General features: G+C 50.9%; 1 protein-coding gene across 4 annotated transcripts in view; it reads right to left on the bottom strand.

The window, feature by feature from the left end:
• The window catches only part of ASAP3 (ArfGAP with SH3 domain, ankyrin repeat and PH domain 3), a 49387-nt gene extending 32376 nt beyond the window's left edge, over positions 1-17011 (bottom strand). For 2 of the 4 annotated variants that reach the window (XR_013380578.1, XM_077899164.1), the window contains exon 1: positions 16809-17004. Coding sequence is in view for 3 of the 4 variants with exons in the window: in XM_077899164.1 (XP_077755290.1) it covers positions 16809-16937 (129 nt within the window). In the remaining variant the exon portion in view is untranslated. Of the gene's footprint in view, positions 1-16808 lie in introns of all 4 variants that reach the window. The other 2 variants (XM_077899165.1, XM_077899163.1) reach the window with 2 other exon arrangements.
• Positions 17012-17422: the final 411 nt, after the last annotated feature.

Below are 17422 nucleotides of genomic sequence, written 5' to 3'. Positions count from 1 at the left end.
TCTCCCTCTCCCTCTGCCTGCTGTTCCCCCTGCTTGTGCATGTTCTCTCTCTCTCTCTCTCTGTTAAATAAATAAAATCTTAAACGAAACAAAACAAACAAAAAACATTCTTGAATTCATGGTAACTTTTTGTCCGTTTACAAACTTCTCAAGCAACACTAAAAGTATGACTCCGTGGGAAGGTCAATGAAACTCTGACATTAAGAAGGGATCCACCCTGTAAGGGCCAGAATCTTGGCTCTTCTGAGCTTTGACGTCCACAAAGATGGCTAAATTATATGTACTGCATTTTATTATTATTTTAAAGATTTATTTATTCATGAGAGACACACAGACTGAGAGAGAGAAGCAGAGACACAGGCAGAGGGAGAAGCAGGCTCCTCGCAGGGAGCCCGATGTGGGACTCGATCCTGGATCCTGGGATCATGACCTGAGCCGAAGGCAGGTGCCCAACCACTGAGCCACCCAGGCATCCCCCATGTACTACATATTAAATGTGAAAGTTAAAATACTATGTTTTAATGAGCAAGCCAAGTTACACTTAAAACATTTAATGAAATGATATAATATAAAATATGTAACATCCCTGCCCCCCCACACACACACACACAAAACCCTAGGGATTCTCATTTCTGCATCCAACTACCAACGTACAGGAAATGCAGATGGAGAAATTCGTGAAGCCACGCCTGGGGAATGCAACAGTGAGCACAGACCATGTGAAACTACAGAACAAGTCACTGATTTCTTTAACAAGGGGATTGCAAAAAACGAAACCAAAAATGATGGAGGAGAAATCGTTAAGAGGCTCAAAACACACACACTGACAAATGGCAACGTATGGACCTCACTTCGCTTTTTAAAAAACTGTTTGGAATTTAAGCAAATTTTTGGCGTTTGCTTCAAAATAAGACAAGAGTCAGGAAAACAGGTGGGGGTGTGGGGAGGGGAGGACTGGGTTACGTGTAAATGGAGGTAGTTCATCATTTTGTTCTGTCTCTGTGACAATTCCAAATTCTCCATAATCAGAAAAAAGTAAGGGCTAGTAGATGAAAAAAATAAGATTGGGAAAATATTAATAGTTGTTGAAGCTGGGCGAGTCTACTCTTGTGTGTTTGAAAATTTCTACAGTACAGAGTTAATAACAAGAAGACAAGGGATCCTTTCTTCCTTCCTTCCTTTCTTTCTTTTTAGGTAGACTCCACGCCCAGTGTGGAGCCCAATGTGGGGCCCGAACTCATGACCCTGAGACCAAGACCCTGAGATCAAGACCCAAGCTAAGGTCAAGAGCCAGACTCTCAACTGACTGAGCCACCCAGGCCCCCTTAGTATGTGGAACCTTTTGATGACAGCTGTCTGGGCACAGCTTTCAACAAAGGGAATGGGATGGAAGAGTGGGTTTGGAGAAGTTGGCCCGAGGGGGGCCAAGGGCCTGGGGGTGCAGGGCCCATGGAGGGCAAGGATCAGCTGGAAGGGTCTCCGAGGGGCAGGAAGGAGTAAAGGCTGACCTTTGGGCTAGAGGCAGCCTCCAGGCTCTGCAGCCTAGTGACAAAAGGGCACATGGTGGAAAGAACACAGGATGTGGAGGCAGGTCTATTCCAGACCCAGTTTCTCACTCGCTCTGAGACTCTGGGCAAGTCCCCAGCATCTCTTGGCCAACAGGAGGCTCTTTACCTGCAAAATGGGAAGGATGGTCCCCTTTGCTCATCACTTCCCACTGAGAACAGACTCATCTAAAGACCGGGGCAGGGACCCCTGGGTGGCTCAGCAGTTGAGCATCTGCCTTCGGCTCAGGGCGTGATCCTGGGGTTCTGGGATTGAGTCCCCCATCGGGTTCCCCACAGAAAGCCTGCTTCTCCCTCTGTCTATGTCTCTGCCTCCCTCTCTCTTTGTCTCTCATGAATAAATAAAATAAAAATCTTAAAAAAAAAAAAAAAAAAAGACTGGGAAGCCTGTAGCCCACGCAAACGTGAGCTGTCCTGGTCACATCAGGCTCTAAAGTTGGCTGTTTCTCGTCCAACCTGCCTGACTACCAGATCCAGAGAAAGGCAGGGAACCCCCCTGGGCCCTTCCTGGGTGGCCAGCAAGGAAGGGCAAGGGTGGGACTGAGAAGTATTTCCAGCATCCCACCTCTAGGGCGATCCCAGCTTGCTCCATGCCTTCAATAGTGTCTGCTTGGGAAGCTCAAATCTGCAAACCTGACCTCCACCCAGTGAGGCAGAGGAAGGAGCCTGGCTAAGGGCTCTAATGAGTCCCCGGCACACAGTAGGCGCTCAGTCACACATACTGAGCACCTCGCTGTACCAAGGCCCTGCACGGGTGCTGGGGAAAGAGGGATGTCAGCTCGGGTCCTGAACTCAAGGGGGGGTGGAGACAGGACACGATTGGTGTTGGGAGACAGGACAAAAAGCAAACAGCTGAGGAGGCCCTTGGGGAGCCCAGAACAGGAGAGAAGGCTGTGGGAGGACACAGATGAGGAGTGAGCGCCCCACACTGAGATAAAGTGATGCTTCTCCAAGGCCTTGAAAAAACGAGGAGACATTGGTGGAGCACAGTGAGACATGGAGAGACGACTCCAAGAGAGGAGAGGTGCCTGGCAAATTCCTGGGCAGGAATGCTTCCCACATTTGAGGACCAGCCTGGAGCTTCCTGGAGCAGCACCTTAGCAGGGCCTACAGTGAGCCGTCAGGGCCAAGCAGGGCCCAGAACGACCCCCTGGGAGACCAAGCTCGCAGTGAGAGCTGACCAGATGCTTCTATCACTACCACATGCCAGGCTGTGTTGTAAGCATGTGACATACTTTTCTTTTCTTTTTTTTTTTTTTTTACTTTTATTTATTAAGTAATCTCCACCCCCAACATGGGGCTTGAACTCACATTCCCGAGATCAAGAGTCACATGCTCTACCACGTGTGACCTACTTTGTACCATTTCATGTAACCCTGTCAATAACCCCAGGAGGTCTTACAGATAAGGAAACTGAGGTCCAGAGAAGTTTCGGCATTTGCCCAGGCTCGTACAACTAGTAAGTGGTGGAACCTCAACCCGGGCTGTCAGGCTCCAGAGTCCATACTTTTTTTTTTTTAAATCATTTATTTATTTATTCATAGAGACACAGAGAGGGGGAGAGAGAGAGAAAGGGAGAGGGAGAGAGAGAGAGAGGCAGAGACACAGGCAGAGGGAGAAGCAGGCTCCATGCAGAGAGCCTGATGTGGGACTCGATCCAGGGTCTCCAGGATCACGCCCTGGGCTGCAGGCAGCGCTAAACCGCTGCGCCACCAGGGCTGCCCCAGAGTCCATACTTTGAACCAGACTCCTAGGTTTTACCCCACGAGTGACGGGGAACACCCGCAGGGCTCTGGACAAGAGAGGAGTGACGTGGTAAATTCTGGTGGTAGAATGATCAGCTCTAGGATCTGGCTGCAGACCCATGGCCGAGTGGGAGAAAAGGGTGTAGACTCATCCCCCAGGCACGAGGGGGGTGGAACAGAGACTGGCCCAACCCAAAGCAGTTCACACAACAGGAAGGAATGATTCCGAGGTCCCAGAGTGAGTCTACTTACTAACACGAATCCAATCACCCCCCTTCTTACTGAGTGATCGCTTTGGGGCAGGCACTTTATGTTGACCTCATTTATTCCTCCCAGAGACCTGAGATAGCTATTACCCTTCCCATTTTACAGATGAGGAAACCGAGGCTGGGGTAGATGATGCAACTGGCTCAAGGTCACGTAGGTAGCTCCAGAAGGGTAGAGCCCTTAGCTTCCAGAGCCTTGTCTCACTATCATGTGACAGCAAACCACGAGGTAAATCCCTCCCGGCTGAGCCTGTTATCTCTGTTAGCGCTACCGTGAAGATTAAATTAGGCCGTATTTTTTCTAATGGTGGATGCCAGGCATCTTGAGAGATAGTGCAGAAACATTTTGAGGGAAGAGAGAGCGACTGGATTTTAGGTGTGCCTCTGCCACTAGCCCCTCTGTGTCCCTCTGAGTAAGTTCCTTCCTCTTGTGCCTCTGTTTCCCCATCTGTACACCTTAGAGCTGATGGACGTGAGTGCTAAATCCCCTTCTAGGTCAATGCTCTGGGACTCAGAGTCCTGTTCCTGTATACTGCAGGGCTGGTCCAAACTCAGCCAACCACAAGAGCAGGTCTCCATATGGTTTTCATCTGGATGGGCAAGGCCCCAGCCCCCCAGGGCCCGAGAGTCCAGGCTGGGGCAGTCAGAAGGAGGCGCCAGAGAGCAGGGCAGGGCCCTTGCCAGCTAAGCTCTGCATCACCCACCTTGGGGAGGCCCATTCCCATGCCCATGCCCTGCCTGCCTGCTGCCCCTGCATGGGCCAAACTGCAGAGCCCGGGAGCCAGGACCTAGGGTCAGCCCCAGGTCTACACAGCCCCTGCTGTGACCTGGTTTGGTCTTCTTCCCTCCCAGGCGGACTCCTCAGCTCCCATCTGGAGTCTGGAACAGAGCGGCTGGGCGGGAATCGGAAGGCTCCTGCCAGCTCTGACATTTATTATTTCAGGGTCCCTCGGCCTCTCGCTGTTTTCCTTCCTGCTGCTGGAGCCGGTGACTGGCCGTGGGCCCCCTCTGTGGGCCCCTGCAGAGGTCTCCCCGGCCAGGGAAGCTGCTTGGCCTCACGGGCTGCCCCTTGTAGGGTGGTGGGAAGCGGGCAGGAAGAGGGGTTTCAGGAAGGGAGCCGCACCCTCAACATAAGCTGAGGCCTCTGCAAACCCCAAGTTTCCTGGCTGGGATTTTTCTCGGGAGACTGCTAGGCAGTGATGAGCTAAGAGAGCAAGAACTCTGCCGGCCCGATCGCCTTAGATTCCCGTCTGGCTCCTGGCCCCAAGCCCTGAATTCCACCCAACTCTGCAGACAGACAGCCTGGCCTGGCCTCCCTGGATAGGGGAGCAAAGGGTCACCTGCCTCCCCTCCCTGCACCCAACTGGATATCCATCACTGATCCCATAAACTCCAGTCCTACCAAACTGCCATTTCCTCAACATGCCAGGCTGTTGCCAGCCGCCACACCTTTGCTCATGCTGTTCCCACTGCCAGAGAGTTCCTCCCCGATCCTACCTAGTAGGCACTTCATCTTTCTGGACTGAGCTTAGGTCACCACCTCCCTCCCTCAACAGAACTGACCCCTCCAGAACTCATCCCACCTGCCTTTGTGCCACCCTGTGTGCACTACAGGCTTTTATCAGGGCATTCGTGGCTCTTACGTACCACACATGTCTGACTTCCCTCTAGAGCTGAAGACTCAAAGGGCAGGGATCAGCTCATTTGCCTTTGCATGGACAGCACCCAGCACGGGGCCCGGCACGTGGGCAGCAGCAAGCATTTGTAGAATGAATAAATGGGTAAACGAATGAATGACTATGACAAAGGCCCTATGGGAACAGAGAAGCAGCAGCAGCGGTTAAGGACTCCAGCTCTTCCATCAATCACACTGTTCTGAGATCCGAATTCTGTTTTTGATAGTCTTATTGAGGTGACCTGGAGCGAGTGACTTAGTTTCTCAGACCCTCTATTTCTCCATCCATCAAATGGGATAATAACAGCATCAATCTCACAGGACCGAGTGCAGTCAGGCATTCAGCAAGTAGCCCAGGGCCCAGCGGACGGGGAGGGCAGCAGGGTAGCTCTCCTGCCCAGTGAACATCTTCTCTGTCCTCCCAGGCCCTGTGACCCACATCCCCAGGCTGCCAGGGGAATCACCTGGAGCACTTCAAAGAGTAAGGATACCATGGGCAGCCCCAGTGGCCCAGCGGTTTAGCACTGCCTTCAGCCCAGGGTTGTGATCCTGGAGACCCGGGATCGAGTCCCACATCGGGCTCCCTGCACGGAGCCTGCTTCTCCCTCTGCCTGTTTCTCTCTCTGTCTCTCTCTCTTTCTCTGTCATGAATAAATAAATAAAATCTTAAAAAAAAAAAAAAAAAAAGGTAAGGATACCAGAGCCTCACTTGAGACCTGTTAAAATCAGTCAGGCACGACCCATGGAGTGAGAGGTCAAGCACTCCCAAGTCCCAATCCTGGCTTTGCTACTTACTGCTAGTAGAGTTGCCAGATTTAGCAAAAAATAAATAAAATACATGCTGTTATATTTGAATTTCAGATCATCAAGGAATAATTTTTTTAGGATAAATATGTAAAAGATCTTGCATGGGCATCCTGTAAGTTACTTGGTGATCCTGTTTACTAAGCTGTCTGTCTCTCTGTGCCTTATTTCCTTATGGGATTACAGGGCTTAGATTTGGGAAATGCTTACAGCACTGCCTGGTGTGTTTGCTGTTCCTATTTTTATTGCTTTTAAAGCATCCCAGATGGACATGAAGGAGGAACCCTGCAAACATTACGCTAAGTGAAAGAAGCCAGACACAAAAGGGCACATATCGTAGGATTCCACTGATATGAAATACTCAGAATAGGCAAATCCCGAGGGAAGAGGAGGCTGGGGGAGGGCCCGTGGGAAATGACTACTAAGGAGCACAGCATTTCTTTTTGGGGGTGAGATGTTCTGGGGTAAGTGGTGGGGACTGTCCAGCACTGTGAATAATGACCACTGACCTGCATGCTTTGACATGGTTAAAATAGTGAATTTTCTCTTAATTTTAAGAAATCTACTTAACAGCAACCCAGAAGACTGTAATGCACAGTCAGGACTAAGACTCCGGGAGGCTCTCAATAAATGTTTGATGAGAGGCGCCTGGGTGGCTCAGCCGGTTAAGCGTCTGCCTTCGGCTCAGGTCATAATCTTGGGATCCTGGATGATCTCAGGATCCTAGGACCCAGCCCCACGTCCAAACGCCTCCCTGCTCAGTAGGGAGCCTGCTTCTCCCTCTGCCCCTCCCCTGTTTGTGCTCTCTCTCTGTCAAATAAATTTAAAAAAAAATTTTTTTTTTTAAAAAACCACCATTTGAGGAAGAAATGAACGGTTGAGAGGCAGCAAAAGGTAGAGTTGAGGGAAGAATCTGCCTTGTGCAGAACTGGGCTCAGCTCTTCACTCCTAGACACCCGCAGGGGACACAAGATTCCTCTTTCTGCTTTGGTGCCAGCACCACTGGGACAATTTTAGCATTCACTCGTAGTAATGGCTTCATCCCTGTTGCAATGATCTCATTTTCTGTTTGCAGTTCCTGATCTCTTTAGTCATCCCTTGTGCAGGTGTAATTGTGTTCTTAGTAAAAGGGACTTTTAGAAAGTTAAGTGTCTGTTATGTGCCAGGGATATGCTAGATACTCTATAGGTTATCGCCTTAAACAACCCCACAAGATAGTTTGTATGGCCCCTGATTTACAGATGGGGAAACTGAGACTCGGAAAGGTGAAGTCATTTGCCTGGGGTCACATGGCCAATAGGAATCCAAACCCAGGTTTGTCTGACATCAGCCACTGGATCCTCTCCATAGACCTCAGCCACATCTTTAGATGCTGTGGATTGTCAGCTTTTCATGGGCGTAAGTCCTTATCCTTTCCAGATGGGGGCGTTGTCTTCTCATCTGTGTGCCCTCAGAACCTAAAATCCGCTTTGCACACAGCAGGTGTTCGATAAGTTCAATGACCTTACGTGGGCAGGCCATAGCTTACCACAATCATTTTCACCCTGACTGCTCAGCAGTCGCCTGGGGAACTTCTGAACTGCTCACTTGTGCAGGCCTCACTCCTGGGAGAGTCTCAAAAAGTGGGTCTGGGTGGAGCCTATGGCATCTGAAGTTCTTAAAAGCTCAGTCAAGGTCAAAAGCCAGCTGAGTTCGAGAACCCTTCCCAGGTCAGCCTCCTGTACCCTCCACAGTGAGGCCCACTCACTGACCCCAGTGAGGCCCAGGCACAATGTTCCTAGGACAGAGGGCGCCCAGGGCTCTGCCCTGGAGTCTGGGGAACTCACGGTGCCTCCATGGGCCTCACTGCCTCATGTGCTCTGGGCCCAGGCACTAGGCCCATGGAAAGGATCTTCTAGCAGGGTGTCCGGGTGGCTCAGTTGGTTGAGTGCCCGGTTCTTGGTTTCAGCTCAGGTCATGATCTTGGGGTCATGAGATAGAGTCCCATGTCAGGCTCATGCTCAGCAGGGAGTCTGCTTGAGGTTCTCTCTCCTTCCCCCTCACTCCCCATCCCTCCCCCTCCAGTAAATAAATAAATATCTAAACAAACAAAGGATCTTCCAGCAAGACAACGTCTGCCTGAGGGCTAGACTACCAAACTGCCTTAGGGGAAAGCATTTCTTTCTGCCATGACCTAAAGTTCCAGTTTCTGTTCTCAAACCCGCTTGCATCATCCCGGTGGCCAAAAACAGCTGAACATCAAGCAAGGAAGCGAACAATGAAGACTGATGTTTACAGAGGGGAGGAGGCTCTACCTGTTGCCCTCGTGCAGAGGCAGGTAACAGGACGAGGTGAGGTTCAGACAGGGCTGTGGTCTAAGCTCATCCTGGAAAAGCCTCTCGGCTCAGGTCTGCAGCCATCACCCCCTGCCTCTGTTCCCCGTCCCAGGACAACTGCCCAGCTGCCCACTCCTCGCATCAGGCCAGGCCGGCACAGAGGGGAAGCCAGCACCGGCCCTGCTCGGAACCTGGTCATCCGCGTGGCCACGCTCAGGGGTTGTGTTTGCCATTTTCGTATCTTGCCTCTGGACATCTAGGCAGCACCTGACCGAGCTGAGCACTGCTCCCTCCTCGAAACATTCCTCTCCTGGCTCCTGCAGCACTATACTCTCTCCAGTTCCCTCCTTCCCCACTGACATCTCCTTCTCAGCCTCAGTTTTTGTTTGTTTGTTTTTTAAGGTTTTATTTATTTATTCATGAGAGATGCAGAGAGAGAGAGAGAGAGAGAGAGGCAGAGACACAGGCAGAGGGAGAAGCAGGCTCCATGCAGAGAGCCCGATGTGGGACTCGATCCCAGGTCTCCAGGATCACACCTTGGGCCGAAGGCAGCGCTAAACCGCTGAGCCACCCAGGCTGCCCTATTTTTTTTTTTTTTTTTTTAAGATTTTCTTTACTTGAGAGAGAGTGCACGCAAGCCAGGGGTGGGGGGGCGGGCAGAGGGAGAAACAGACTCCCTGCTGAGCAGGGATCCCAATGCAGGGCTCGATCCCAGGACCCTGAGATCATGACCAAGAGCTGAAGGCAGATGATTAACCCACTGAGCTACCCAGGCGCCTCTCAGCCTCCTTTATTAACTTGTCTTCCCCTCCTAATCTCTCGGCCCTGGAGCTCTCCAGAGCTTGGACCCAGGCCTCGTTCATTCCTCTCCCTGGGTGATCACATCCATTCCCTCAGCTTTAAACACCAGCTAATGCAATGCATGAATATGTGGTCCATGGATTGCCTGCATGAGCATCTCCTGGGGTGCTGGTTAAAATGCAGATTCCCAGGCAACCCCCTGCAGGCTGGCAAACTGGCCAAGGACATTTGTCATTTTTTGCCAATCTGGCATCTGAATCTCTGTCCTCCATCTGGGAAATGACTTGCTGTGAAAGTCCTGGCAGAGCTCACCTCCTACAAAAGCTGACAAGACCAAATTCTTGCTTTTCCAGACTCCCTTGCTGCTAGGGTACAGGGGTGTGAGCCAGGCTCGGCCAATCAGGCACTCACAGCAGACTCTGAATCAGGAGTGGAGAGGGGAAGACCCAGTCTCACGCCGGTGGCAACAGCAATGAAGAAGCCCAGTCTCCAAGGACAGGGATAATAACAAGTTGTGGCATTTAGCGCATGGCAGCAGTGTCCTCGCCAAACTGGCTCAGTGGAATGATTTTGGCTGAGATCCTGCCAGCCACCTCATTGCAGTTCTCCAGCTTCCCAGAAATTCTGTGACCTACTGAATATTCCCTTTCAATGAACTCCTTTTTTTGTGCAAAGCAGCTCAGGGTGGTTTCTGTTGCTTGCAATAAGAAGCCTAAGAAAGATACAGCTGGGAATGATATCAGGAGATTCTTACATAGATGCAAGTTTGAAACCCACTATCTCAACTCTGACAACTCTCCAATGCATGTCTCCAGCCCACTCCTTTCATCTCCAGAACTATATATCCGAAACAAATAAACACACAAACTCCAAATGCCTTCTTGACATCTCCACTTGGATGTCTCAAAGAACTACAAGATTGTACCAACAGAATTCCTGACTTTCCCCCAAAACCTATTTCTCTGCCAGATTTCCCCCTCCAAGGGAAGAGTAAATGGCACTCTTCCTTAGGAATCTGGGGTTGGTTTTTTTTACCACCCTCTACATGCACTCCATCAACAAATTTTGATGTTACCACTTATAAAATACTTCTAGAATCTGTCCACCTCTCTCCTACACCAATCATGGCCCTATCTACACTTCCATCATCTCTTCTATGAACAGCTGTTGCAGCTACAACAGCAGCTGGGTCTTAGGTCTTCTCCTTGGGTCTTCTCCTGCTCCCTCCAATCTAATCTCCACACAGCACCTGATATGATCCTTCTAGAACAGAAATTGGATCATGCTGCTTGCCTGCAAAATAGATAAAATCCCAAACTGCTATCAGGGCCTACAAGCTTGAATATGACCTAGCCCCTGCCTGCCTTCCCAAACTCATCTGGTCATGCTCTTCCATCTACTCATCACTACACTTCTGCCTCTCTGGCCTCCTTTAAGTGTCACAGATACTTTAGATTCTTTACTGCCTTAGGGCCTTTACTTAAGCTGTTCCCTCTATCCGGAGCACCCTCACATCATTATTCTCTATTAATACTCCTAAATACCAGGGGTACAGTGGTGAGATTAAGTTCTATTCTCATGAAAGTCAAAATCTAGTGAAAAATCAAATTTTAGGGATGCCCGGGTGACTCAGCAGTTGAGCGCCTGCCTTCAGCCCCGGGTGTAATCCTGGCGTCCGGGGATTGAGTCCAGCATTGGGCTCCCCACAGAGAGCATGCTTCTCCTTCTGCCTGTGTCTCTGCCTCTCTCTCTGTCTCTCATGAATAAATAAATAAAAATCTTTAAAAAAAAAGAAATCAAATTTTAATAAAATCATTATACAAATAAATACAAAATATATTCATGATGTGTGCTGCAAAGGAGAGATATAGAGCTATCATGGAGAACTGACCTAGAATAAAAGCGGAGACAGGAGTTAGGAGGCTACTGTAGTGCGCCAGGGGAGAGGTGATGCTGGTTTGGACCAGGGTCAGGATGTAGAGAAGTGGGTAGGCTGTGGAGATGTTTATAGAACTGTTGCCTCCCCCCCCCTCCCCAGTGATGAAGGATGCATGAGGAGGTAGAAGGTTTCTGGCTGGTGTAACAGAATAGAGGGACGTACCACTCATGGAGAAGGAGATACTGGAAGGGCCAGCCTTTGGGGGAAGTCACGAGTATGGTTTTGGACACGCTGAGATGTCTAAGTGAAATAGCCAAGTGAGCAGCTAAACATGAAGGTCTGGGCTGGATATACAAATGTAAGTGAGTCACTTAAAGATGAGAGAGGACCGTGGCCATGGGTATGGGTGAGAGTGCCTGGGCAGAGGCTAGCATGCAAAGAAATGAGAACCCAGGGCCAAACCCCAGGGAAGGCCTTGACCAGGAGGATGAGGCTTCATGCCATTTATCACAACATGAAATTACTTCCTTGTTTGTTAATCTGTTTACTAGCTGTCTTCCCCAGAAGACTTGTAAGCTCTTGGAGCTTAGGCCTGTATTTCTCTGAAAAAGCAGTGTATCTACCCAGTGCGTAATATAGGGCCTGGCACGGAGCAGTCCCCAGGCACTATGCTGACTGCTGTGTCCCTCAGCAGGACTGCCTTCATCCATTCCTTGGACACTATGATTGGGTTCACTGTCCAGCAAAAAGCCCAAGTGATGAATTGGCAATCGCAGCCTTCCAAGTCATGCTACACCCTCTAGCTGTCCTTTTGTTTTGTTTTGTTTTTAAAGTAGGCTCCACACCCAACGCAGAGCCCAACGCAGGGCCTGAACTCATGACCCAGAGATCAAGAATTGGATGCCCAACCAACTGAGCCACCTAGGTGCCCCTAGCTCTCCATCTTTTTAATCCCACTAAACCTGAGCTTTCCAGACAGGTCCATCTACACCTGGATAACCAAGTAGGCAGAAAACAGGATGAGCACAGTGCCTCTCCCTGGATCTTAGGCTGTGCCACACAAAACACAACTGCCATGGACACATGGGGAGTAGGGGCTCTCCAGGCTCTGCCTCTCTTCTCTGAGCAGCGCTCCCTCCCAAGCACAGGTCTGTAGCCACGCTTCCCCTGCCCAAGTCTGCCCTTCCATGGCCTCTGCTGATGAAACCAGGGGTGAAAAGCCACTCCTAGAACCAATCCAGAAGCTGAGCCAGGCCATCGAGCTCTCTGCCAGGAACCGGAAAGTGGGACACAAGACTGGCTTGGTTACCTATAGACACTAGACTCACGAGGTCACATTAATTGGAGGGCTGAAGCCACCTGTCCTCCCAAGAAGACTGGGTGATACCTTTTGGGTCCTGTGATGACAAGTGAGCAAAGGCGCTGTTCAGAGGTGCAGAAAGAAGCAGAGGCAAGGCAGCCAGAATGATGAAGCAGCTGCCTTGTTCCTGACTACTTCCCCACCTCAAGCGAGGCCCTGGTGCGCTCTGCTCCTCCTTCCCACGCTTCAGTCCCACGAGGCACCTCTAATTCCTCAAAACAAGTTTCCCTTCAACAGAAACAGCTTGAGAAGGCTTATGTTTCTTGCAAACAGTCTCTAAGATTACACGATTTTTATTATTTTTTGTAAAACAAAGACAGAGGATGAAACAGAACATAAAATACACAAGAGTATTAATGACGAAATTCTTTGTAAAAACGAGATTCAAAAAAAAAAAAAAAGCCACAATGGAAGAGACAAATCTGACTCCAATAAAGTATGAACTATGTAATATAAGACACGGTACTAACGGAAGTAAACATTCCTCCTAAGCACCACCCTCTTACGATAATGTATCTTCTCTGAGGACATTCACTGGGAAGCTCACACACTTCCACAGCAATTACCTCTGGGGAGAGTATAAGGGTTGTGAGGCTTGGTCAGAGGTGACTTTTGCTTTTTCTGTTATGTTTTTAAATTTTTAAATTATAAATGATCATGTCCTTATAACACTATATGTTAACTATACTGGAATTAAAATTTAAAACTTTCGGGATTCCTGGGTGGCGCAGCGGTTTAGCGCCTGCCTTTGGCCCAGGGCGCGATCCTGGAGACCTGGGATCCCACGAATCCCACGTCGGGCTCCTGGTGCATGGAGCCTGCTTCTCCTTCTGCCTGTGTCTCTGCCTCTCTCTCTTTCTGTGTGACTATCATAAATAAATAAAAATTAAAAAATAAATAAATAAATAAATAAATAAATAAATAAATAAATAAAATTTAAAACTTTGTAAAAGATTTATTTATTTGAGAGACAGTAAGAGAAAAAGAGAGCATGCTCGTTTGCACAAGCAGGGAAAGGGGCAGAGGGAGAGGGTGAAGCAGGCTCCCTACTGAGCAGGGAGCTCAACATGGGGCTTGATCCCAGGATCATGACTTGAGCCAAAGGCAGATGCTTAACCACCTGAGCCACAGTAGCCCAAATTTAAAACTTAATAAAAAATTATCTTGCCCTTTGTGCAATTAAAACTTCATTAACCTTCAAATAAATATATGAAACACAAGCCTTGGAAGATCTCCTATTTGTGGAAGACTACTTTATCTAAGATCTAGTAGGAGATATAAGTTCACAAGTTGAGATGCATAATATAGCATGAATTCTCAGCACTGGTCAAAATGGCTTACTTGCTTCCTGAATATATTCTCTTCCCACCAGTTTCCAAATTCACTCACCCTCTCCACTGAATGATGGAGTTCCTCCAGCCTTCAAGACCCATCTGGAAGTCACCTCCTCCAGAAAGTTCTCCCTGACTGCACCAGTCCTCACTGTTCTCTCACTCCCCCACCCCACTGGCCTCTTATGAGACCTTTCTGTACTTCTTTCTAGGCACTCAGGACAGATTCTTGGGATTCCTACTTATCTCCCTAAGATAGGCCACATCTCCCCAAACAGCCAGCAAACCAGAGCAGCATGTTTACGTCCTTGGTGCCTAGCCCAGAGATGGCATGGAGAACTGGACAGACCCACTATGTGACACGAGGAGATTGCCTTAACCTTCTTGGGCCCATTTTTACCTGTGTTCTTGTGAATACCAATAAGATGAAGACTGTAAAGGGGCCCAGAACAGGAAAGAGTGGTTGACAGAATTATTTGTTTTAATACTCTCTCACATTCGTATAGTGTCTCACAATGAAAAACAAAAGTCTTTAACAACCTAGAAGAGGTAAGCAAGGAGGGATTATTAGACCCATTTTAAGAGTGGAATAACTGAGGTTCAGAGACACTACATAGGGAGAATAGGCAGTTGGACTTCAGAAAGAAATAGAATAGGACCAGGGATTAGAATATTTGGGTAGCAATGCCAATTCTTCTATTACTCAGAGGTAGAGCTTGGACAAGTCTCTTGTGCTCTCTGGACATCAATTTCCCCAACTTAAATGAGAGTTTGTGATCTCTTTAAGATAGGTGATCTCTATCTTATAGGGTTGCTCAATGCTGACATTCTAGTTTTCAGTGGCCTGCCAAGGGTCCTTCTTAGTAGGACTACAAAAATAAAAAAGGGCTGCAAGCCCCAGGACAGAGTCTCTAGTAACTCCCAGGAAGACAGCAGGGACTGGAAGACTTGCTTTAAGAATTTGTTGTATTTTAATTCAGCCAAATGGAGCTTCAGGCCTGGGGGTGGGTTAGTCATGACCAGAATGGGGGTAGGGATGGAGTGGGGGAGCTGGGGGGTGGGGGGTAGGCGGATGCCAGCATCAAACTGCATGTAAATATAAACATGAATGCAAAATCAAACAGGAAACCTCAGGAAAGTCCAATCCAAAGGTCAGATTCTAACTTTTCTGACTCTGAAATGCTGAAGAGAAAAGCTGTGTTTGGGTGTCACAGACTTTCCTGCTACAAAAACAAACCCTTACATGCACCAAACCAAAGTCCTGAAGGCAAAGGAGGCTAGATTTTTGTCTAGCCTGAACTGGGACAAAGCTGAGCCCTGGCCAGAGTCTACTACAGCCTCCAGACCAGTTCCAAGGGCTCCCCCTGAAATTTCCCCCCCTGCACCCCACCACCATCACACACAAGTGCTGACACACACTAAGCCAGGCAAGGCCAGATGCACAGGCATAAATGGGCATTTCTGTCCCTGGAGAAAGGTTCATAGTACAGCCCCTTCTCCTGCTCCTGCTCCTGCTCTGATTTAACATTTTAATGAACAACCCAGAGAGGAGAGTGAACTGTGAAAGCCCTAGGGATGCAAATGGCACTGAACTCTTCCAGGTCATGAAACGTGAGGCTATGAAGACAAACCTCAGAAAGCACTCTCCCAACCAGGATGACAGTTTCCCTGTGAATCTCCCAGAAAAACAGAATCCACATTCCTAGGTGGTAGACTCCAAGGAAAGCAGCCAAAACGTCATTGGCTGCTTCTTACTTTAACGAAAGCCTGTAACCCTACTAGGTGCAATGCACTAGGCGAGGCTCTGTGAGAGAAAGGAGGACAAAAGAAGCTCAGTCGTTGTCTAAAAATATCCATCAATTAACCCGGTAATCATTCCATTTATCAAGATGCATGCTTTATACACACTGACTCACCCTAATACCATAGCCCTGTGAGGTAAACATTATTATCCCATTTTACAGATGCCAAAAATGAGGCTCAAACAGATCGGGTCACATACCTAAGCTCACACAGCTGGCAAACGACAAGGCCAGAATTTGAACACAGCTCTGCCTCTGGCAAAGTGAATGCTCTTTCCACAATCCTCTATCCCCCCTACAGAGAGATGCACATAGACTCTGGGATGGGGGATTCAGCCTGCCAGGGAGGGGCGGAGGAGACATTCCTCAAGACATTGGCCCGGGGTATTTTGAACCGTTGAGCTTTGCATTTGCCACACAGTAGGCACTCAATACCCCTATGGTGAAAGATGGAAGAGGAGAGTCCCTGCTAAGGTCCAAAATGCCACCCAGTTTGGGGCATCCCCTGAAAGGGAGCTGCACAAGCACATTATTCTCCCCGGGCCCAAAGCGGCAGGGTGTCTGCCCTACAACTGCCCCTGCAGAGGCCCGGGAGAGCGCAGCAGGTCGGCAGAGGAGGACCGGACTCCAGTACAGCCGGGAATGGGGTGCGGCAGCCCGCAAGGGCGAAGGCCTGGGACGCGTTTCTGGGAAAGACAAAGAGGGAAGGGGAGGGGAGGGAGACTACAAACTTGCCAACAGCCTGGCCAAGGTGAACCCCGGCTCCTGGCGCCTTCTCATTCGCATTCATTCCACAGGCGCCGGCCAAATCTCAGAACCAGCAGCCAGGGGGAGGGGGCCTCCCTGCAGCCGAGGAGAAGTAAGTTCAGGACCGAGGCGGGAAGGCCTGTTTCCCAGCAGGGGAGGGACTCGGGGAGCAAACTCGTGGGGCTCCAAAGATGAAACCCCAAACAGATGCAGAGAGGCGCTGCACAAACTCGCGTGCGACCGGGCAGGTGAACAAGGGCGCTGGGGTGATGACCCCGACCTGTGAAGTCCCTTATCGAGAGGACCTAAGCCACCCCCCCACCCCCAGGTCCCTCGGACCCTCCCCCGGACTCGACAGCGCGGGCGCCGATGTTGGAGATGCACTCGGTTCTCACGGATCTAGAGAGGGGTCAGGTTTCCGGGGCGCGGTAAGGGCCATCGCAGCTCCGGTCACGCCCGTGAAGGTCGAGGAGAGGCCCTGCCGGGACCCCCGACCCTTCCCGCCTCGGCCCCCTCACCTCCTCCCGCGCCAGGGCCGCCCCCCGGCACCGGGGCATCTTGGCGGCAAAGGCGGCGGCCCCAGCCGGGGAGCTGAGGTCCTCCGCGGTGACGGCCAGAAACTCGGCGACGCTGAGCTGCTCGGGCATGGCGGGCGCGGGGCGGGGGCGCCGGGACTGCTGGAGCGGGGCGCGGGGGGCGCTCGCTGCACGGAGCTGGGCGGCCTCACAGCCCCGCCGCCAGCGCCGTCGGGGCCTCTGCACGCCCCGCCTCCTCCGCGCCGCTCGCCCCGCCCCGACTGCCCGCCTCCCGCACGGCCGCCTCTTCCCCGGAGCCCGGAGCTTCCCCACCCCGCCCGCCCCTAGGCCCCGCCCCCGGCCTTGCAGCTTCTCCCCCCACTGCCCCCTTAGCCGGGTCAGCCGGGCCCCGGCCCCGCGCTGGGCTCCCCGGCCCCGCCCCCGGAGCTCCGCCCCTGGACCCTCGCCGGGCTCCCCAGCCCCACCCCCAGGACGACCGGCCCGAGAGCTCCGCCCCCTGACTCAGCTCCGCCCCCGGCCCCGCCCCCAGCTCGCCCCGCCCCCGAGAGCTCCGGCCCTGACTCGCTGTCCCGCCCCCCGGCCCCGCCCCCGGCCCC

This window comes from Canis aureus, chromosome 5, assembly GCF_053574225.1.
Source record: "Canis aureus isolate CA01 chromosome 5, VMU_Caureus_v.1.0, whole genome shotgun sequence".
NCBI classification, from domain to species: Eukaryota; Metazoa; Chordata; class Mammalia; order Carnivora; family Canidae; genus Canis; species Canis aureus.
This window is presented reverse-complemented; position numbering and strand designations above follow the sequence as displayed.